General features: G+C 42.8%; 1 protein-coding gene across 1 annotated transcript; it reads right to left on the bottom strand.

Annotated features, from left to right (window-relative positions):
- Nucleotides 1-22613, bottom strand: SNIP1 (Smad nuclear interacting protein 1; the record flags this gene model as incomplete). Its single annotated transcript, XM_085860385.1, has 4 exons — nucleotides 1-1415; nucleotides 5773-6064; nucleotides 14317-15100; nucleotides 22560-22613. Coding segments are annotated over 4 exons (1413 nt in total), but the record flags the coding sequence as incomplete, so codon positions are not given.
- Nucleotides 22614-23428: the final 815 nt, after the last annotated feature.

The following is a 23428-nucleotide window of genomic DNA, read 5'->3' as shown; positions in this document are numbered from 1 at the left end:
TAGGAATAAAACGTTTATTAGGGGGAATTTTTTTTAAGGAAACAATTTTGAGTTCGCACGAGGAGCATTAAAACTGCCTTTTATTTTGCAGCATTTTCAAAAATGGAAAAATAAGACAAAGTATGGAACAAACACAAGACTCAGAATTTGACTACATAATGTTATGATGCCACAGCATGTGATAACGCTGACAAATAGAACACAAAAGTAACTATTAAGTATGCACAAGGAAGGGGAAAAGGAGACGATAGGACAGAAAGAAGGGTAGGAGGGGGTGGGTGGGGGGGTGGCGAAGAAGTGGGGGAGAGAAGGAAATGGACAAGAAGAGGTAGGAATAAGGGGAGGAAAAAGAAGGGCCATGTAGAGGGTATACGGTAACAAGAGGCGGGGGGTGGGTAGGGGAGGGATGGGGTAGTTGCAGGGAAGACATACTGGCGGCCAAATAAATAAACGACCCCAAACGGCAAATTCATTCCCGGAGGCATTTTCAGCCAGATTTTCCCCAGAATTAACAGGTGGTTAATGGGATGAAAACAAAATTCACTTCGAGCCAGCTGGTGCGTGACAACCGAGGCGTGCACACACACGTACAATTTGGCCACACTGATTTTGACATTGCCGAGGGGTGAGAGCTGGAGCCCAGTAGTGCACGATTTCTGGCGTTTCACAATCTTTTTCAATAATGCACACGAGTCCCTAATGAGATCTTTGGATGAAAGGCAGTGTTCTTCATACTTGCAGTCAACAGCACGAACCATCATTTGGGACACCATCCAGCCTAAAAGCTTTCTCACTGAACTGAAACACCACAATGAAACAAAAAAGGCAACTGTGATGCTTTCATCAATGACGTCCGGTCTCCGTGGCTGACAGTCAAGGAGAACCAGTGCAGCCAAACAAGCAAGATAAAAATAAAATTCAACCTCATTCAGGAAGGATGGAGAATCATCACCACTTCGAGGCCATGGCTTTGAATTCAAGTAGAACCCACATCTTCTTGTTTGCAAGTGCCATCAGTGTCAGATGGAATGTGAATAGAATGAAAGAACCTTGCCTCGAGTCAAACAGCCATCCCACTGAGACACGAACAACAAACCTAAATTTTCCTTTGACCAATCACCAGTTCCCGTTGTCAATCAACTTTCTCCTCCTGCTCGTCGTCTGCCTTTTCATCAATTCCAACGGTGCCTTGTTCCAATTCGGGTTCAGTAGATGTTAGCGAGCCCTCGTGCAGAAGAACGTACTCACGGGAGCTGAAGCCAAATTTGATGACGTCCCTCTCGCGAAGCTCGTAGAAACGCTGGGCATCTATGCGCTGGTTGTTGAGGTACGTCCCGTTGGCAGAACCCAGATCGATGATGTATGGGCGCACGCGGCGACCTTTGGTGCCATCTTCACGTGTATATTCCACCATCCTGGATTGGCAAGGAACAAGTGAGCAAACATTGTGCATCAATCTTCATGATACAGATGAATCCGAGGAAAATGTCAGTCTGCGGCTGCTTTCTCTGCGGAATGGCAACACGCATCATACTCAGAGTAGAGGCGTCTACAAGAAAGAGAATGAGATGGAACCTGACAAGCAAAGGTATTTTGTGGTCATTTATCATTTAGCTGTCCATCAGATACCGATGTGAGTATCATTATAGATGCGGAGACACCCAAAAAGCAGCTACACTGAATGGCGAGACAAAAGGTATTGCAAGCTGAAAATCCAGCACCCCCACCCCCTGCTGCAAACTCAAAACAAACATATCAATCAAGAAAAGTAATGGAGGAAAATCAGGAACGAGGTCAGGCGATAACAAATGCAGCATCACCACAAAGAAAATCTCAAAAGTGTACATGAATAGAAATCAAATGGCCCAATGTGACCCCCAAAAAACATTAAAGGGCACAAGAGATAATTGATGCGAGTGATGCTAATGTGCATTTACCTCGTAATTTCTGATTAAACAAAAAAATTAAAGAAATTCCTCAAATCCTGGCATAAACAAAACATGTTGAGAAACGTTTGCCAACTGCCAAAATGCTCCAAAGGATAATTAGTTGTTTCACTGTAACAGCCTTAATGTTCTGCATCTTTTTTTTTGCTAAGGCTTCATCGAATTAGTTTAACTTTTGATCGTTGAGTAGCCACGTGTAAAAATGCCTCGCAGTTGTTGTTGCGGCATAGAAAGGGCCATCGTTTCTTAGAGCGGTGCGTTGGAACGGCCAATAAGCCAGCTGTCCCATCTGCTCATCAACATTCAAAGGATGCTTGGGGAAGAAGTCACGACATGCTGGAAATTGTGCTCGAAAGCAATGATGCTACAGAGCATGCAATCAAGTGAAAACACAAAAATACCCTCGTAAATCTTAGAAAATGGAGCACTAACCTCAAATTTCGTGTGTGTGTGTGTGTGTGTGTGTGTGTGTGTGTGTGTGTGTGTGTGTGTGTGTGTGTGTGTGTGTGTGTGTGTGTGTGTGTGTGTGTGTGTGTGTGTGTGTGTGTGTGTGTGTGTGTGTGTGTGTGTGTGTGTGTGTGTGTGTGTGTGTGTGTGTGTGTGTGTGTGTGTGTGTGTGTGTGTTAGTCATTCAAATGCAGTTTTCTTTTAAAAATATTTATATACACAGTATATAATTTTAAGCTACATCATTCAGACAGACCAAAAGGCCCTGCCACACTTCTCCCAGTTTACAAGCAAGTCAGCGAGTAAGCACCCGTAAACATAAAGATTTCATTGGCCCAGTGTATCTTCTTCTTATTCTTCTTCTCTGCACCTTAATCCAAACAGTTAGGGGTCGGCCAGTCGGATCTGCCTTTTCTATTCCCCTATCCTCCACATCTCCCACTCAATCTCACACTCTTCAAATCTCTTTCCATGATCTTCTTCCACATTAATCCCTGTCATCATCTTGATCCTTTCCCTCCAAATGGCTCATTCCACACTTTATTGATTGGTTCTTCATCTTTTTTCCTCAACACGTGTCCAAGCCACCACAATCTAGTCTCTAATCCTTTCTGTAATACTTGTATCTCCTCAATCCTCAACCACTCTCTTTGTGACTCTTTAGAATCCACCGAAGCATTCTCTTCTCTGTCCTCTCCAGTCACTATTCCCTTTTTCTCAAAATCCAAGTTTCTGCACCATGCATTATAACCAGTCTAATCGCAACTATTGGGAATGCCTTTTCGTGGTAATTGCACCCCCCCGACCCCCAATGCAAGATGGGGGCCAAATCTTCCCCACTCTTCCCTGCTGCCCGGATTCATCGGAGCAGCGCGGTCACAGTCAGAGCGCAAATCAGTCCCCATGTACCAGCCCACTCCCTCCAATCCTCCACACGAGCACCTCACACACAAACACGCAAACACCACACATCGACAACAAACGTTTTTCTTTTTAGATCTTTGTGGAGGATCTCAAAGTCTTACTCACGTTGTTGTTCTTCATCTTCTTCTTGTGGACTTTTTTGTTTCACAGCCTACAGTTTTCATCGAAACTTCCTGAAACTTGGCATATATATGTAAAAAATACCCTGCGCAGACAGTAACCATCTCCGATTTTGAAAATTCCTCCGAGAAAAAAAGTTATGACATCAAAATATCTCCGCTAATGGAAATCGCCTAAAAAATTATCTCCGAAACTAGGCAAGCTTTTTGAATTCTGTTTGCGGGAATCGAACAGGGCATTAGCAGAGATGAATTACCGCACATACGATACATCACTACGGCGTCATATCAATTTTTATGACGTCATTCCTATTTTTTGACATTTTTTTGTTGCACAACCCAGAGTTTTCATCGGATCTTCGTGAAACTTGCCATGTATATGCAGAAAGCCCACGCGCAGGCAGTAACCATCTCCGATTTTGGAAATTCTTCCGAGAAAAAAAGTTGACATCATAATATCCCCGCTAATGGAAATTGCCCATACCATTATCTCCGAAACTAGGCAAGCTGTTTGAATTTTGTTTGCGGGAATCAAACCGGGAATTAGCACAGATAATTTATCGCAAACCTGATACATCACAATGACGTCATATTCGTTTTTTATGATGTCATCATTAAGAGGACGAGGATTTTAGCTCATTTGAGCTTGTTTTATTTCTTTGGGGAGTGACCTCCCTCTGGCAGTCCTCCCCTTTCTCCTCATTCCAGCCAGAGACATAGAAATCAATCCGGGGCCCCCAACCACCTCAACCCCAGAAATGCACGTCAGCAAGGCCATGCAACTTGAACACTTCATTCTCACAAACAATGTTCATACAGCCATCATACAAGAAACCAAATGACAATAAAAACAAAACACCGACCACCCCAGACTATGCACCGATAAGCTCACAGACTGAATGCCAAAGGTGGAGGCCTCATACACATTATAGCAACACCACAAAGACACTGAAGTGACATCCTCCAAAATATCCCCCAATGAACAATGGAAACTACAAAAAAAAACCCCCAAAAAACACATCCACACCTACATCATCATCATCATAAACGCAATCAACAAACTAGGTCCAAACAGTATCCGAGGCAGTGAATCCCCACCCATCCATAGCACAGACCAACAACTCTTCAGGTCCGATCGTGCTCATCTTGCACACCTCCACAGTGGACACCACCCACAGCTCTTGCACTACAAACACAGACGCGACACCACTGACAACACCTGCAACCTCTGCCAGGCTACCCCACATGCAACAAAACACGTTATGGAATAATGTGCAGTCCTGGCTCCACTGAGACAAGAGCACATCATAGATGTGAGGGATCTCTGGGTCATACCGAGGAGACCGATCGGCTATCTCTGTGCCACGCGCCTCTTCCAGCAGAACTGACCGGGGCAAAACAACAACCGGTCCAATCACTGTCTTGTGGATTTTAACTTTTAATTTTCTTGGTAGGCCTATCCTTCTATTCAGACGACTCCACTAACCTCCTTCCAGTTTGCCCATGCTGCCTTTACTCTGTCCTGTATTTCTGCTTCACAACCTCCTCCTTCCTTTAGTGTTGACATTTCAACATGCAGATTTCATTTTCCCAGTGTTTGTACCTCCAAAATCCCCAAAGACATTTTTACAACTTGGGCTTTGCCTTTGTATGCTACCAGCCTACGACTCTGGTGGGTCTTGCCTTTGCATGCTGGTGAGGTGACGCCATGCCTTTCCTGGCAATATGCAAACAAAATGAACATGCTAATATCGTACACACCTCGTCACGATCTCCACAGCAAACATAAATACTTCATAGGTAACACACTAAAATACACTTGGTAGACAGTGAAACAAGAATAACTACTCGAGGACAGTTGCTTTCCTTTAAAATACAATACTTTGAATGCATACAATCAATGTTTCCAGGAAAATAACAAACAAAGCGATCACAAACCACGATGGATGTGTGCCAGATATCTTTATATCCTTCTGACAGTCAGTCTTGAATTGCATTGAAAAAAAGAAAGAAGGAAACACTCACATGTTATGGTCCCACTTGTATTTTAGATAACAGAAATAATGTAAAAGAAAAGGGAAAGAACCACAACACACCAGAGGCTAGTTATTTGAGTTCGGCTAAATAAATGTTTCTGGTCTATTTGCATGTACAAATCAGTCATTAGGGGTGAGACTGGTGAGGTCATTAAAACATCCTTCCCAACGTCCCTTCAACTTTGGTTTCTCTACTATCCTCTCCCTTTTCTTCCTTCACTCAAATTTACCATTCTGCTTGCCTATGCAATTTATCAATGGGCCTTGCAATGAATTACTGTGACTGCCATGAGAGCATACCTGTACTGCAGGACCGCGTGCTGCTTGGAGCAGGAAGGGTGGTCAATAGGTATATCAGCAATGCGCCTCTGCCGACCGAGTAGGTATGCACTCTGACGGTGGACATACATCACAGGCAGAAACTCATCGTTCTTGAATGGGTAGAGGCGCCAGCGAGTTTTAGGCTTGCGGCCCTCGGGTGGCTCATTGTACTTGATGACAACGCCACGGTAGGTGTTTGTATCCTCAGTGAGAGCGCCAGACAATCCGAAATTGGGCCCTTCCTTTTGCTGAGCAGAAGAGGATGGGTGTTCTAAGGAGATATGATGGATGAGGCGACAGCTTAAAAATGTGGAAAACCACCAAATGGCACACACAAACACACACACACACACACCTGGACAAAAGCATTTCATATCAAAGAAGGGGAAAAAATTCCAAGCTCATAGGATATATTATGTAAAATATGTAGACAGATGGAATGGCTCAAATTGAAAGGAATTAACTGGCACTCAAATGGAGAAAAACAATCACGGATAGTTTTGATATTGAGACAAACTCGAACCTTGATGACAAATAATGTTTGAAAAGGTGCTATTGTTGCAGGGCCGGGTATCGGCTGCGAGCACGACCACCAGATGGAGCAGTAGAGTCGGCTCCACCGATCACCCGGAATGTATAGGTCGTCACCCCGGATAACTCCGGAGCCGACGGGTCCCTTATCCGGCTTATCAGACTGAAGTTCGCCAATATTTTGACGGCATGAGGAAGGGTCCACTTGTCTAACTCCAATTTACCGAAGTACTCACGCCGTCCAACTACCGGGGAAATTCATCCTCGACGATGCTCGTACGGAACGAGTCGCTAGCGTACTCGAACCGTGTGCGACCCGAGTGGATGGTCACCAAGCTTTCGTCGGTCCAAATGTCCCTTTTACAGCGGCAACAGCCTGGCTAATTCTCCAACACGTACCGTGTTAAACCAATAAAAGAAACACAAAAACTAACTGATACATTTAACACATGGGTTTGTTTATAATAGGTGGGGAAGGAGGGGAGCACGTAAGAAGCAGTTATCACGACAAATAGAAATGAAATGCAAATAATGTACAAGGCACTGAAGAGTTGCGACTTAAAGACGGGCACGCACGCACGCACGCACGCACGCACGCACGCACGCACGCACGCACGCACGCACGCACGCACGCACGCACGCACGCACACACACACACACAATAGTCTTTATTGAAGTCTTCCAGCTCGAGGAAAAGGAGCTGGAGACCAGAGCCTGCAATTGGACCTGTCCACCTCGTGTGGTCTTCGACGATCCGGCTTGACGGGACTCGAACCCGCAACACGATGCCACTCCAAGCACCAGGGACAGAGGAAAAGCGTCGGACGCCAGGTGAATGAGACGAGAGACGACCTGAGCACTGCCAAGCCGACCACACCAGACAAGTCGATCTCCGGCACCTCAAACCCGATCGCCCAACTCTGACACTCACGCTGACTCTGACTGACTTTCCAAGGCCCTGGCGTTTCTTATATGGCATTTCTCCTGCGGGATGGGGTGTCTTGGGGAGGATCACCGTCTGAGACGTCTTGCCTCCCAATGGTCGAGGGTTCGTGAGAAAGTCGATGTCTGTGGTGTCTCACGCCTCCCATTGGTCGAGGGGAACATTCCATCTCTCTGGGGAGGAGTCTGAGCTCTGGTGGCCGAGGAAACTCCGCCCACGTACGTGGTCGGACGCACGTATACAATGGCGTCGGTGTAAGGAAGCGAGGTGAAGGCGTGTTGTTGTTATAAGGGGTGTAAAAATCCTAAATATTAAAATAACGCACAGCGCACGTACATTTAATTCTCATTGGACAAGGGAAAAGGGAGCGAACTGGCAACACATACTTACCGATATAACTGATCTATAGGACCTGTATGTTGTGTGCTCATGGCTTCCAGAGTCGGAACACTATGAGGGGAATTTTTACACGCGATGGATTTTTACAAACAAATGGGTCTAAATTAATTGTTTTTCAAGCAAATGATGTATTTCATTACAAGCTTGATATTAAAGGCTCTTTGAGACTTACAACTGAAGTTAGGGATCAAACTGTTATCTAATCATATTGTTTCATATTCCCGGGGTATATATATATATATATATATATATATATATATATATATATATATATATATATATATATATATATATATATATATATATATATATATATATATATATATATATATATGAGTTTATTTAAGGTGGGTTAACTCTTTCACAATTATATATTTAAATGAAGTATGAATAAACTTTGTACGTAATATACCAACTATGGAATCAAATATTTATGAATAACGTTTGATTTTAAGGAATTTTTAAAGCAAATTTGATGCTTTACAAATGTAGACTAATCAGAGAGGAGGGAGAAGACAGAGAGGGTTCTGATGGGGAAAGGGGGAGGGATATTATGATGAGACAGACTTGGGATGGGGAGGTTGAGACTTTTAGGGGAAGGGGAGATTTCGGAGTTGTTGCTGGGGGAGGGGGACTGGGGATGGTGATTGAAGCCTTCAGGTTTGGGGGTGGGGGGAGGTGAAACTTGGCATTTGAGAGGGGGTTGATGAATTGTGGTTTCAGGACTTGAAGTCAGATCTTACATTGCATTAATGTTCCGCAGGTACCATATATATATATATATATATATATATATATATATATATATATATATATATATATATATATATATATATATATATATATATATATACTGTGTATGTATGTATGTATGTATGTATGTATGTATGTATGTATGTATATACGTATATATATATATATATATATATATATATATATATATATATATATATATATATATATATATATATATATATATATATATATATATATATATATATATATATATATATATATATATATATATATATGAAAGACCCACCCACATCTCTCACCTGTGATTGGAGGGAATAGCCAATGAGCTCTCACCTAATCAACTAAACCCAGGTGGCTAGTAGTATATCAAAAATTGACACCTCCTATGCTCTTCTAGCCAAAGAAGCTGCATAAAGCAACCAAGAAGGCATACACAAGGTAAGCACTTTGCTGTTTCAAACCCTTCCCAGAGTTACTCCACAGCTATAATCATTGCTGTAGCTGAAGATTTGTGCCTCAGCGATGAAACCGGTCCAGCAGCTGAGGGGGTGTGTCGCATTGGGAATTTCATATGTGTACTATTTGTAAATGCCTCCACGGTTCCCTGATGTGACGCGCTTCGACTTGTTCTTGTGGGAGTATGTCAAGAATTGTTTTTCAAACCTCTGTTGCTGACATTAAAGCATCAGTTGTGTGGTGAAGGATATGTTGGCCAATATGTGGAGTAAAGTGGATTATTGCTTGGATGTGCTATGCTAAAAAGGTGCACATGTTGAGGTGTACTGAAGAACACAAAAAATAAATAAATAAATAAATAAAAACTTTCTGAATCATGTGACAAAATGCAAAAAAACCGCATAATTGTATCTCTTTTAGTTTGGTTGTAATAAAATTTTAAAACCAGAACAAGACAGCCTGTACTTCATTCCTCAGCCTAAAATTAACTTCTTATAATCTATGGTAAGTTTCCCCAATTGAAATCTTTGAATAAATAAACAAGTTGTTAGACTCATTTTACTCTCTTTATCTGAGCATCAAGTGCATAAAACAACTCAACATTCCTTGTTGAACCTCCCATTTTGAACTCTTTTAACCAATGCAAGAATAAAAGACTTCCTCATTTATTTACATCATGGTATTTTTACCACGTCCTTCTGCTAATCAGTTTTAAACTTGAATGCTTGCTTGTTATATTGTTGTGGGGCCGGGTCTCGGTGGCGAGCACAACCGCTAGATGGAGCAGTAGAGTCGGCTCCACCGAAAACCAGGAATTTATAGGTCGTCACCCCAGATAACTCCGGAGCCGACGGGTCCCTTATCGGACCGAAGATCGCCAATAGGTCGACCGCGTGGGATAGGGTTAATTGCCAATTTCAATATACCTAAATACCCACGTCGTCCAAACTACCGGGGAAATTCACCCTCGGCAGGATCTGCGCGATCCGGGCAGTTACCGAGCCGGATCCGAGCGGAGAGTACCAGAATCTTGCGGGACTGATTGCACGATTACGGCAGCAATGAGGCCTCCTAATTCCAGTTCGCAGCGCAGCAAACCAATTATAGAAAGGACAAGGACGAGCTGGGACATTCAACAAGAGGGGATATATTTTACAATAATGGGCAAAAACTGGGAAGGGAGACAAAGAGCAGATTACAACCGAATATATTCCAATGTACAATAATGCAATCACTTAACGATTCTACTTAGAGACGGGCCCACACTCAGACACATACCCAAAGAAATGGACCCCGTCGGGTCTTTATTGAATAGTAGGATCAAAATATGAAATAATCAGCCTAACCTCAAAAAATTGCAAGAAAACGTTTTATCATGTATTTCTGTAGTACTTGGTCCAGAGAACAACATATCAAAAGTTGGCCGAAATCGGACCATCAGAAAGGGTCAAACTTTGACGTTAAAAAAAGATGGCTGTCACTATTAAAAAGTGCCTCATTTCTTCTCATATCCCATCATCTTAGCTGTTTTTACACATACAAGTGTAAAAATAAATAGTTTAAAACTGTTCAAACCAGTATCTCAGTGAATTCGCCATTCTATATTGAACATTGCATACCCAAATGACGTCATGAGGTAATCTATGACGTCATGACGTGACTTTATGATTTCACAATTATGTGGCAAATTGATGATGATGAAGATTTTAGATGGCATTACTGAAGGCATGCAAGTTCATTAATTGTTCCTGATCAAGCACCTATAGTTACAGTGCTGCCATCTACAAACATCTTCAGAATATTAAGACAAAAGATTCCGATCAGCTGAGAGGTTTCTGGTTGTGTCGCAGTCTGGAGAGCTACGCTTAGATGAGGGGATGAAGTACGAACTTTCGCCATATCCACCCTCCTTGTTCAAAGCTAAACATCAACTATGGAAACCAGACGAACCTGCGCTTCTCGAGGCTATACGGAACCATGCTGCGTCCGTGGATGATGCTGTCCTTCAGTCTATTCCCAAGACAGATCACTACGTCTTAGTTGGAGGTTCCCTTCTACATCGCTTGAAATGGATAGAAGGAAGTACCTACAGTTCAATTGCTGATGATTATGCATCTTTTACAGTGGAACTGTATGGAAAAGCCACTGTGGTATTCGATGGATATGAGGGACCAAGCACAAAGGACAACACCCACCAGCGACAGAAGACAACAACTGTGAGAAATGCAACATTACAGAGACAACTAAATTTGTGGGGAAGAAGGATGATTTCCTTTCCAATGAAAAGAACAAAAAGTCACTTATTGATATAATATCGGCATGCCTGAAGCAAAAAGGCTGCCATGTGTTCCAAAAACTCAAAGGTGATTCTGTCTTGCATTCCTGTTCAAAGATTTTCTGTGCTCCAAATACGGATCAAGATGCTGTAGAAAGTGTTGGCTGCAAGGCAATGGTGTCATTGTTTAATGGGAAAACGTCTGACTCTCTAGCATGATTGCGATAGTTACCTCTGCAAAAAAGTGGTGACAGCAAAGACATTCGTAACGCCAGAGAGATTCCCCCCCCCCCCCCCCACAACTTCAGCTACAAAACAGCACTCAAGATGAACTTATCTTCAAGTCATGGTATGTTTGGGCCGGAGTGATAACATGGACATTACAAAATGGGGCTGGGACATTCAAGGGAACAAACTCACACCAGTAATGATGGACAACAACCCTGCTCCTGATATTCTGCTAAAAATGATTCACTGCAACTGCTCGGCTGGATGCAACACACTTAGATGTAGTTGTAAGAAGTACGGGCTTGAGTGCACAGGGGCTTGTGGACCTTGCCAAGATGGCGACTGTGAAAATATGAACCATGCACCGATTTTAGATGAAAACGGATGAATATGCTGACTTTTTTTGTTAAAGCAGTAATGGGTGTCCCAACTGGAATGACTTCCTTGGTACCAACTACCCAGGTATCATTTCAAAGATATTGAACACATTGGTCTCCATGGCTGTCGATTTTGTGTGTATACGACTGCTCCTTAGTAAAAGGTATGGTTGTGGCATCATAATCTTGGCATCATCATTGAATTTATGATGTCATCTGGTCATCAAACAGGATGAAAACTATTTTTGTGAACATGTTTTCATAAATTTGGAAGTTACCATGAAATCACATAAAATTACATCATGACGTCATTCATGACGTCGTGACACAATGAATGACGTCATGATGCGACTTTGCGACACTCCCAGCAACCTCACCTGTTTTGGTACTTAGAAGATAATAAGTTTTATCGTTAATTGTCACTTTTAAAGTGGTTGAGAACTGTTTGTTTCAAAGGTATGTATAGATATTAGGTATTTTTCTCTAATGGTGGCCATCTTTTTTGACGTCATATTTACACCCTTTCTGATGGTCCAATTTTGGCAAACTTTTGATATGTTGTTCTCTACTACTGGCCAAACACTAATGAAAAACATCATAAAACGTTTTCTTGCAATTTTTTTCGGGTTAGTCAGCATATTGACCCTACTAGAAGGTTCCCAGCTTGAGGGAAGATGAGCTGGAAGCCAGAGCTATCTTAGACCTGTCCACCTCGTGTGGTCTTCGACGTCCTGGACCGGTGGGACTCGAACCCGCAACCACGATGCCACTCCAGGTAGCAGAGACAGAGGATGAAGGGCGGACGCCAACCAGCGCGAGGGCGGACAAGGCAGCGAGCGCCAGCAGGCAAGGCCAGGCGATCCGGGACGATCCGGCAGACAAAAACCAACTCAACCAAGTCGGATCGCGCTGAACAAATTATTCACTCCTTCTCCAGAGGGGAGCCGCCTCCTCCGACCCGCTCTCCCTCACTGGACGGTTTTTGGCGCACAAATGCGCTCGTCGCCCCCGTGATTGGCCAAAAGGGGTGCCAAGTCCACTGATTGGACCGGGGGGGGGGCGTGGCGGGTGTCACGGCGGACCACCCCTCAAACAGGAAGAGGAGTAATATTGTCCTGCGTTGGCTCTCATTGGCCGACCGACAGCAAACTCGCTCGCATCTCTCTGATTGGTCGAGAGAGACGCCAAGTCCTTCTTGAACTCCGCCCACCAAGAGCGTCATGGCGTCAGGATGGAGCGAAGGTGTTGTTATTGTTGTAAGTGATGTAAAAATGTAAACGAAAACCCTGACTATCAAAATAACTCCGCAGCGCACGAACATTTAATCACCAATTAAACATAGGACGGGACCCTACCGAGAAACACATACTTTCCGATATAACTGATCTCAAAGGACTCTGGCTGTTGTGTGCTCATGGCTGCCAGATTCGTAACAATATGACATCCGTTGAGTTTAATTGAAGATTGTTTGTCGTTTCAGAGTATTAATCAAAGGTTGGCTACGTCACCAACATGGGTGTCAACAGCTTACAATTTTGGTGACTGGAAACTTGGGAGGTCCTATGTTGTATCTGAAAACTTAGGAGGTCCTACGGTCCTGTATCAAAGGTTCAGTGATGTTCATACAAAATTTGATGAGATTTATAGTGGAAATGTGGTTAATATCACACAAGGAACTGATAGATGAAGTGAAAGGGAGAGGGGCAGGGGAGGGGTGTGAACATAGTACATGCATGATGAGCCAAATGAACTCTTCCTATATCCCAAAGTTGGCTTGTAGTCTTTGTGTCCAAGCTGACCCAGCTTGAGTGGCCAGAGGCTTAAACAACAGAACCATGTTATACCGAGTGTACAGATGAACTTGTTACATCAGATTTAAGTCAAACACAAACTATTATTTTATTCACGCATTTGCTACCGACGCCATCTCACAAGATGAGATTTGACTGGGATGAAGAGAGAATATTTTCTAAATGTGCACAAGATTGTGATGCAAAAGGATATGAATCAGTAGCACACATTTAAAGGGAAGGCAAAGGCACTTCCGCCGTGTCATTGAGTGACTTCACGACGGGAAAAAGCACACTCTTTGGCAACATGCGAAGAACACATGGGAATGTGACGACTACATTTCCCCAAGCCACCATGATCATGCCATGAAGCGGACCCTTCTCCTCTGGGTAGGCTGAAAAACTTGAATGTCAAAGTAGGTATCGTACAGACACACCATCATGAGAAGCCTTTTGGGCCAAACACAGAGTATAAACGAGCCTTAGTTTCCTTGGAAGATGTGTGTTCATTAAACACATTTTTGAAGATTTAAAGGATGAAAAATAAATAATACCATCAAGGGAGGGAGATGGGTGAACCTGTAAAGGAAGGTGTGGGGTTATACGAGTGTAGATGGTGAACAAAAAATAAAAAATTAAAAAATTAAAGGTGAACAAATAAAACCTGAGGAGGTGAACAAAACTAGAAGTTAAGGAGGTTATAAAATCACTATTGAAACAAAACTGTATAATCAGTATGAGAGCTATCATTTTTGTTCAAGACCACACCTGTGCCACTTCCGCCAGCCATTCCATCTTCGTGTTGAGTCGACGTCGAAACGGGCTCAAAAGGGTTTTCCTGATCATGTTCTCGGTCCCGCCTCTCTCTCCTCCTCCGATCATTTTCTTCCCGTTCATGAAGTTGGTCCCTTGGTTGGTGGCTTCGGGAGTTCCTGGTTCGCTCTCGATCACCCTGCTCTCTCCGTCTGTCCCTCCTTTTCCAATCCCGATCTTGCTCTTTCTTTATGGGATGCTCGACCCCGTACCTACGATCTCCATCCCGATCCTCGATCCGCTCACATTGACGGCGTTCACGACATCGCTCAATTTCCTCACCCCAGTTGCCATCATCACTAGAATCCGGTTCTCTCTTTATCTCATGTTCCCGTTTGATCCTAAAGCTCGATTTGGTCGAATGATTGTTCTCAGTCTCATCTCTCATGTCTCGCTTCTTCCTCAACCTCTCATCTCGTTCAGAATCGTAATTCTGTTTGCTTCTCCAATGCACATCCACCTTTTCTACTCTGCTGTCAATGATTTCTTCTTGGCTCCAGTTCGCATCATGTTCCTCAATCTTTCCATAGTCTCTTCGTTTTAAGGATCTTTTTACAACACAATGATTGCTGTGGCGGTCTTCACGGTCTTGCTGTCTATCTTTGCTCTGGTTCGTATTTCGATCCCAATCTTGCTCCTTCCTTCGTTCTCGTTTCCATTCATCTTGTGGCTTACTCTTGACATGTCTCTCCTTCTCCTTCCTCTTCTTCTCCTTCTCCTTTCCATTTTCTTGGACTTCCTGGAACATTTGAAATCATACATCATCACAACCAAAATTTGTTTACCATTCAATCATCATTAGGTACTACTTATTTTCCAATCCTGCTCTCCTCAGATAAATACAGTACAAGTCAACGAGTCAGTAATCGAGGGAGTGTCAATAACAAGAGAAATATACTGCTTAGCCACAGAGGTTCACTGTTAAATGAACAAAACAACTCAAAAGCTGTCGTCATGAGTCTTGAGCAATGTGTGTTCATACTCAACGTAAACATAACTCTTTTGGTTTCAGAATTTGCTGAAAGGGCAAATTTCACACCAGATACATTCCATTTTACATTTTTCATCCCTCTTTGCCTGATAAGCAGTTTCTGGTCAGAAAGAGTGAAGGTTTAGGTTCCAATGTTGCTCATATATGACAACACTGAAACAACCAGTTATATGAAGTAAACCAAGTAATTGCCCCTTGGCAATGCTGGGGAACTCCCCCACATCACTGCTGTGCCAGTTGCGGCTCACCAGAGGAGGGAGCACTGGAAGAAGAAAACTGGGGTGTTCTGGTGAAATGGGGTGGGTCGCACGGAGCAACGTGCAAATGATAGCGGCGGCATAAAGACAATAGGAGCTCGAGTCTTCTTCATCTCTGTTCATGTCTGGTATTATTAGGACAGCAACAAGAAGTTGCCTTTTATCTTTGTGGGAAATTTCATCATCCAGATTCTTGTGGATATATTTCTTACGAACAAAGTTCAACAGATATGTAAGCAACTGTGGCACTTCCAGTTATGAAATAATAATGAGGTAAATCGAGCCAAACCAAAGAATCAGAGAACCAAGACCACTTGTGGATCTTATGAGAAGGTTGTTCTGTATCAAGCTCAAATATGGGGCTCAAGTGTGAGTATTGTGGATTGTACCACCATCCTGCTTGCAAAGATGTTAGTGAGGATCAGTGTAAGTTTAGAAGCAAATGGAGATCAGTTGCATTGGTTTTGTAAAGCATGGCATGAGAGTCTGGCACTATATCGATATACCGCTGTTGGAAGTTTGAGTATACCGGCATACCTAAAATAACCAGTGGTGTCAAAGCCACCCAATGCTCGCCTGTTTATACATTTATCGTTTTTCGTTTTTAAAAGACGAGTCTAAGAATATTTTTTTATAAAGCATTGCAGTGAAGTCTGATCCAAATAATTTTAAAGCAATATATGTATTTGTATATTGTAATCAGTAAACAAGAGGTCGACACGAGGAATTCAAAACTCACAGAGGGGCGAACTTTCTCGCTGCAAAAAGTCAACAAAGGCTTTCTGAGGTAGGAAATGCCGATGGTCCGAACTGGAAGACGAACTTGAAGACTGGGTTAACACACAGACAGTGGATGGTTGGGGTGTTTCCACTGTTCAGATTTGACTCAAAGCAAGATTGATCACTTTTTGTGGCTAATTTTCGGACGTTTTTGCGCTTGGTTTTTTTGTGCAACATTTGCGGCTTATAAACCAGTGCGGCTTGTGTGTGTTCAAATTCCAGATTTTTTTTAAACTTAGGGGATGCGGCTGATATAACGATGTGCTCAATGGTCCGAATTTTATGGTACTTGCCTTGCCATGAGAAATGCATCTAAAAGAAAAAGTAATATGTAGTGTTGGGAGTTAGAGTGCGGACAGGAGCGGATGGAAAACAGCATCCTGGTTGCCATGGCAACCACTTTAGATGACGAACGTATGTCGCGACACACCATCTCCACAGTCTGTACCTATGTACCAAATATGAAACGTGAAAGTTGAAAACTTTGGGAGTTCGAGTGCGGACAGGAACGGAGGGACGGATGGATGGACAGACAGAGACAGAGACGGACGGACGACCAGTATCACATAATATGCCCCGATATATATATATATATATATATATATATATATATATATATATATATATATATATATATATATATATATATATATATATATATATATATATATCGGGGCATATAAAAAAGTGTGGTGGATAAAAACATTAGAAAGGAAAAAATAACTTGCACCAAAAACTTTAACATTTTCACGCTGACGCTCACACCGGAGGTATCGCTATAGCTCTCTGTTCTTCGAACAGGCGAGCTAAAAATCAGTATATCCACAAAAATATCGGTATATAACCAACACAACAAAGAAAAATGTGAACAATCCTTAAATACCATACACAATTTTTAAAGCTGACGCACTCATCGACACCTGAAACAGTGGGGTGTATGACATCAAGACGTACCAGGAAGTAGGTTGAGTCAGTTTTAACTTTTCACCCTCAGCACCCAAGTACTGTACAAGCAATCACGTTTTTCTTTGCCCTCACGGCTGTTTTTAAAGCAATTGATTATTTTATATGAATTGGGTGTGCTTCAGAAAGTCTGTGCCAATTAGCGACACGGCAATCCGCAATAGTGATACCGATATCTTAGTAGATATCAGCCTGTGCCGATTACCAATACGGCGATCCACGAAGGTGATTTTTTTTTTGTATACCAAGTCGAGGCTCGTGTAAGAGCAAATACACAAACATATAACAAGGCAGGAGACAAGAGGAGAGGGAAGTACAAAATCGTGGGAACAAAGACAATCGGATATCTGTGGAAGGGAGAGGGATGGGGTGGGGTGGGGTACACAGAGTAAATAAGATGGACAGACACTACAGGGACTTTCAGGAAGGAAAACGGAATTTGAAGGAGGTGGGTTTGGGGTGGTTTAACGGGAGTAGTAAAGATCAAGATTTTGGATGGGGGAAGGTATGAGATGGTGGTGAACAGCTGTTTTGAAGACCTGGAGAGAAGAGTGGGATTGAGGAGTATGTGGGAGTTTGTTCCAGAGGTGGGGAAAACAAAAGAGAAATGAAAGAATGAAGATGAGCAGTGATTCTTAATATTGGCAGTTTCACCAGAAGGGGGTTTTGGCAGACCTTAAGCACCCCGAGGAAATATAGGGGGACAGATCACAGACAGTGCCGGGGTGGGGGGGGGGGGTGCAAGGCCGGAGAGGAGACGGCAGAAGACAGAAAGACCACTGACCTGCCTACGGTGAAAGAGTGAGAGACCCAAAGACTCAGCTTAATCGCGGGAGCTACCAATGATCCTAAAAGCCTTGATTTCCACAGCGTGAAATAGAGCTAGGTGTGAGGCAGGAGCACCACCACAGAGGGGGGAGCAGTACTCCATCAGACTGTGGATAAAAGCTTTGTAAATGGTTAGAAGCTCAGGTGTGCCAAGGAAGGACTTTGCATGATGTATGATGCCCAGTCGGCGACTGTCTTTTGAGGCCAGCTTGGAGATATGGCCTTCCCAGGAAAGTTTGTGGCAGATAGTGAGACTCAAAAGCTTGAATGAAGGGACTTGAAGGGGATTGTTGAGAAAGATGGCCCTTTCGGAGAGACATGGTGAGGGTGAGAGATTTGCCAGGATTGAAAGACAAGTTCCACGCATTTGACTAGCTTGTGATTTTATCCAGGTCTGCAGAAAGTAAAAAGGCTGCTGCCTGCCGATCAGAGAGATGATAGATGGCATGGCAGAGGATGGAGTCATCAGCAAAGAGATCAACAGGATTCTCCAGGGAATTTGAGAGATCATTGATGAAAACCAGAAAAATAACAGGGCCAAGAACACTGCCTTGAGGAACTCCAGTCTGAATGGGAACAGGAGATGAGAGAATTCCATTAAGAGCCACACGATGACCGAGACAGGAGAGGAAGTCCACGAGCCATGAGTGGAGATTGCCTCAGATACCATAAGAAGAGAGTTTGGTGAGCAGTGCAGGATGCCAGATCGCATCGAAAGCTCACAATATGTCGAGGGAGATGGTTCTGATCTCATGTTTGGCATTTAGGACTTCCATCCATTGTTGAGAAAACAGAAGTAGCGATTCTAGGGTTAAGTGACCTGGTCCAGATCCAAGTCACTGGAGAAGAGGAAGGATTTGATGTGAGAAGCAATGATGGATTTCATGACCTTGCTGATGATTGGGAGCAGTTTTGCACCTTTTTTATGCAGAGCAGTAACGTTTGCTGATTTCCAAGCAGATGGCAGATGACCTTAAGAAATTGAGAAGATCACCCTGTGCCGATTACCGTTACTGTACCAATATCGGGCACTGAGCTAGCTCTTTACTGAGCTAGTTCACTGAGCACTCACCTGCGACCTATGATTAATGGTCGACTATTGTCTTAGTAGAGAAATTATCCTGCAAGAATAATGTAAGAAAAGGACAAAAGTGAACCCTTTTTTGGGTGGTCACTAGACTACCCTTAGTCTCAGGTTTTCAGTCTGTCTGTTTGTTTGTATGTAATGGACAGCTCTGGAGGCTAGAGGAGTTAACCGATTTTGATGAAACTTGACTGGTGGCTTCATACCAGCATCTAGTTGTATGCTTTTGAGCATCGTTGCTATGGACACCACCGTTGCCGAGCAACTGGACTTTGAAATTTTTGAAGAAAATCCGAAAAAAAAAATTTTTGAAAAAAAAAAAAAAAAAAAAAAACGGCTTTCGTGCTTTTATGCGCACGAGAATCAACCTCTTTGTCAAACATTTTCAGCCCGATCCCTCAAAAACTGTATGACAAGTATGGAATTATATTACTATACGCTTTCACCCCAACGCTCGCGTTGGGATTCCCTAACGTAGGGTTAGGTAATCGAACACACATGATAAATGGACAGTTGCTCGTCATGTTCCTATATGGAACAACGAACGGCAAAAATGCCATCTGATGTGTTCTCTTATCTCTTCTTCTTTCGGCTGCTCCCTTTCGGGGTCGCCACAGCGGATCATCCATTATGATCCGCATAATGATTTGGCACAGGTTTTACGCCGGATGCCCTTCCTGACGCAACGCTGGTCGGCTCTTACAACACAGGGATATGGTACACCTATTCTAACCGGGGCATACACCGGGCCCAGTACAATGGTACTCACTTCGCCGACCTCGGAAGGATGACAGGCTGAGTCAACCTCCTGGTGTGTATTATTTCAAGCGGCCAACGGGGCTTGAACTCAGGACCTTTTGGATCCCAAGCTGCTACCCCAATCCCAACCACTACACCAACACCAGGCTTATCTTATCACCAACACCAGGCTTATCTTATCACCAACACCAGGCTTATCTTATCACCAACACCAGGCTTATCAACACCAACACCAGGATAAGAGACGTGTTCTCTTATCTACATATTTCAAATTCGCCTTAGTCTAGCGGCCACCCATGTCGCCTACCGGCTTACTCTCTTTATCAACCAAATTCCTGAAAAATTTGCAATAATTTGTAAAGATTGAGTGCATGATGTAAGCAGTGAATTACCATGTGTCAATGATGTGTATGTCATATTATGAATACGTAATGGAACATTCCGTAAAAAAATTATTTTATTTTTCTGATACCGATATACTCCACCAGTCAAAAGTTTTAGAACACCCCCATTTTTCCAGTTTTTACTGAAATTTAAGCAGTTTAACGTTTCAATGTACTCTGAAATTAAAGCATAGAACAAATAAACAATTGCAGATAAAAAAGAAATCATGGAATCGTTTTGTTGAACAAAATTTAATCTAAATTTTTGACTCATCAAAGTAGCCACCTTTTGCAGATATAACAGCCGAACATACTCGTGGCATTCTTTCGACAATGGAAATAAAATATTGTTCGGAAAGTTCTTCCCAACACTGTTGCAGAAGTTCCCACAAATATGTTGCACTTGTAGGTTGCTTTGCTTTCACCATTCTGTCCAGTTCATCCCAAACCAGCTTGATGGAGTTTAAGTCTCAAGACTGCGCTGACAATTCCATGATTTGAAGCCTACCGTCTTGTTCTTTTCTTCTAAGGTAGTTCTGACATAGCCTGGAGGTATGTTTTGGGTCGTTATCTTGCTGTAGGATGCACCCCTGACCAACTAGGCGTAGACCAGAGGGCACTGCAAAATGCTGTGGTAGCCCTTTTTGTTCAGGGTGCCAGTCACTCTGTGCAAGTCGCCGACTGGATCCAGCAAAAGAGCCCCAGGTCATCACGCTTCCTCCTCCATGTTTGACAGTTGGTGTCACACACTGAGGAACCATCCTTTCGCAGACTTGACGGCGTACAAAAACCCTGCGTGATGAACCGAAGATTTCAAATTTTGATTCATCGGTCCATAAGACCTTCTTCCAGTTTTCAGTAATTCACTGGTGGTGCTTCATGGCCCAGGCAAGCCTCTTTTTCTTATTTTGCCATCTTCGCAATGGCTTTCTTACTGCCACTCGACCTGTTAAACCTACAGCTCGAAGTCTTATCTTCACAGTTGAAATTGAGACTTCCTCACTTCGACCAGTGTTAAGCTGTGTTTGAAGCTGCTGTCCTGTGAGCCGCCCATCACGCAAGATGTTGACTCTCAGAAACTTGTCTTCTGATTGTGTTGTGGCTTTGGGTCTGTCAGACCTCTTCCTGTCAGAGTTTCCCCCAGTTTCCAAGTGCCTTTTGATGGTGTAGGAAACTGTACTCACTGACACCTCGGCTTCCTCTGCAATTTCTCGAAAGGAAAGACCTACACTTTTAAGGGTTATAATGGTCCTTCTGTCTTCCTTTGTTAATTGTCTTTTTTCTCACCATTATGATAGCAATATACTACTTCATGCAGTGCAATATTGTCCAAATAATGCTTCAGAGGGTGTAGCAACACAATCTGTTCCAACACTGCTTTTATACAGACAGAGGGTTTGTAACTAATCAATAAAAGTTGGGACACCTGGAGGAATTGTTTGCATCAACTTTCAAGGCTTAATTTACTTCCATTGCTGCAGAACAGCTGCAGTTGCTAACCCATTACTTGTTCCCTGAAAAGGGCCTTTTTTAACAACTATGAAATTTACATTATTTTTCAGTTTTTGGTAACCTAAACTTTTTTTTGTTAACCTCTGGCAGGTTACCGCTTAGCTTTGTACCACTTCAGGTTATTCACTGGACTTGAACTGCTTAAATTTCAGTAAAAACTGAAAAATGGGGGTGTTCTCAAACTCCTGACCGGTAATGTATCGATATAGGAAAAGAAATGTATGTATATATATATATATATATATATATATATATATATATATATATATATATATATATATATATATATATATATATATATATATGGAGCTTGCATGGTGCCCAAAAGTGGTGCATGTGCCACTTCTTGTGCAGTAAATGAAGGAGAAGCAGGATACTCTTGAGGTCAAATTAGAAAAGACAGCCAACATTGAAGAAGCCCACAAAGCAAAGTTGAAGCAAATGATCAGAGAAGTGGAGTTCGAAATGAACGATAAAGCAACACGACATGACACTGCTGCAGTCAGTAATGTGAGCCAGGGAGAAACATGCGCAGGGTCAGATGAGAATGAGGAGTTGGTGAGTGACGATGAACTGCAAGATAATGACACTGAGTCTAGACTCAGCCACTGTAGACATCAGCCACAGATTTTATGACTCACTTCACGAAGGGTATACTGGGACTTTAGGTTGTGGAAGTTGTTGAAGTGATGAAATTACCTGATCAAAAAGAGGAAAGATGTTAACTTAGCATGATGATAACTCAAATTTGCTCTGTTATTCACGACGTGCAACATGGGAACATTTACAAGCATATTATATGACAATCACCGGTTTTGACTTTGGTTAATAATTTACAGTTCTACTCATTAAAGCTTAGTGGGGGCTTAATTAAGATGTTAAGGTCTTGGGTTGAAGCTCCTATCGTGCCGTAAATAACGCCAGGTGAGTTGACTCAGCCTGTCATCCTTCTTAGGTCGGCAAAATAAGTATCAGCTCTGGGGAAAAAAAAAAAAAGAGCCATTTGAGTACCTGCGTCGGAGTGGCAACGCATCAAGGAATGTGCCCCTAGCCAATGAAACCGCCTTGGCAGCCCTATGCACCTGATGGCGTGAAAGGAATGGTCCATGAAAAAGGTTGCTGGGAAGAACAGAACCATAGTGCCTGTATTAGGCAAAAGAAACATGAAAGAGAAGGTCTTGAGGACAGTGAAGTTACTTCTCATTAAGGAAGGTTGCGTGGTGTTCCTATGTACAAGTACATGGGTCCTGACTTACGAATGATAGGGAGGAGTACAAGTTCAACAGGAACTTCGGAAAAGACACCAAAATAGGGAAGATCTAGTTATTTGTGGAGGTGAAATCCAACAAAGGCAGAGTGCAGACTCAAGGTCAAACACAGCATGTTCTACCAAGAAAGAAGAACCCACTGTGAAAAAAAAACAATTAAAAAGGAAGAAACTAGTTTAAACTTTTGTGAAACAGCTCAAGGTATGTGTATTCGCACTTTTGTTACAAGAACTACATACACA

This window comes from Eptatretus burgeri, chromosome 16 (assembly GCF_056783735.1).
Source record: "Eptatretus burgeri isolate ZD-2024b chromosome 16, Ebu_testis_v1, whole genome shotgun sequence".
Lineage (NCBI taxonomy): Eukaryota > Metazoa > Chordata > Myxini > Myxiniformes > Myxinidae > Eptatretus > Eptatretus burgeri.
The sequence above is the reverse complement of the archived record's forward strand: the minus strand, read 5'-3'. Positions and strand labels throughout refer to the sequence as shown.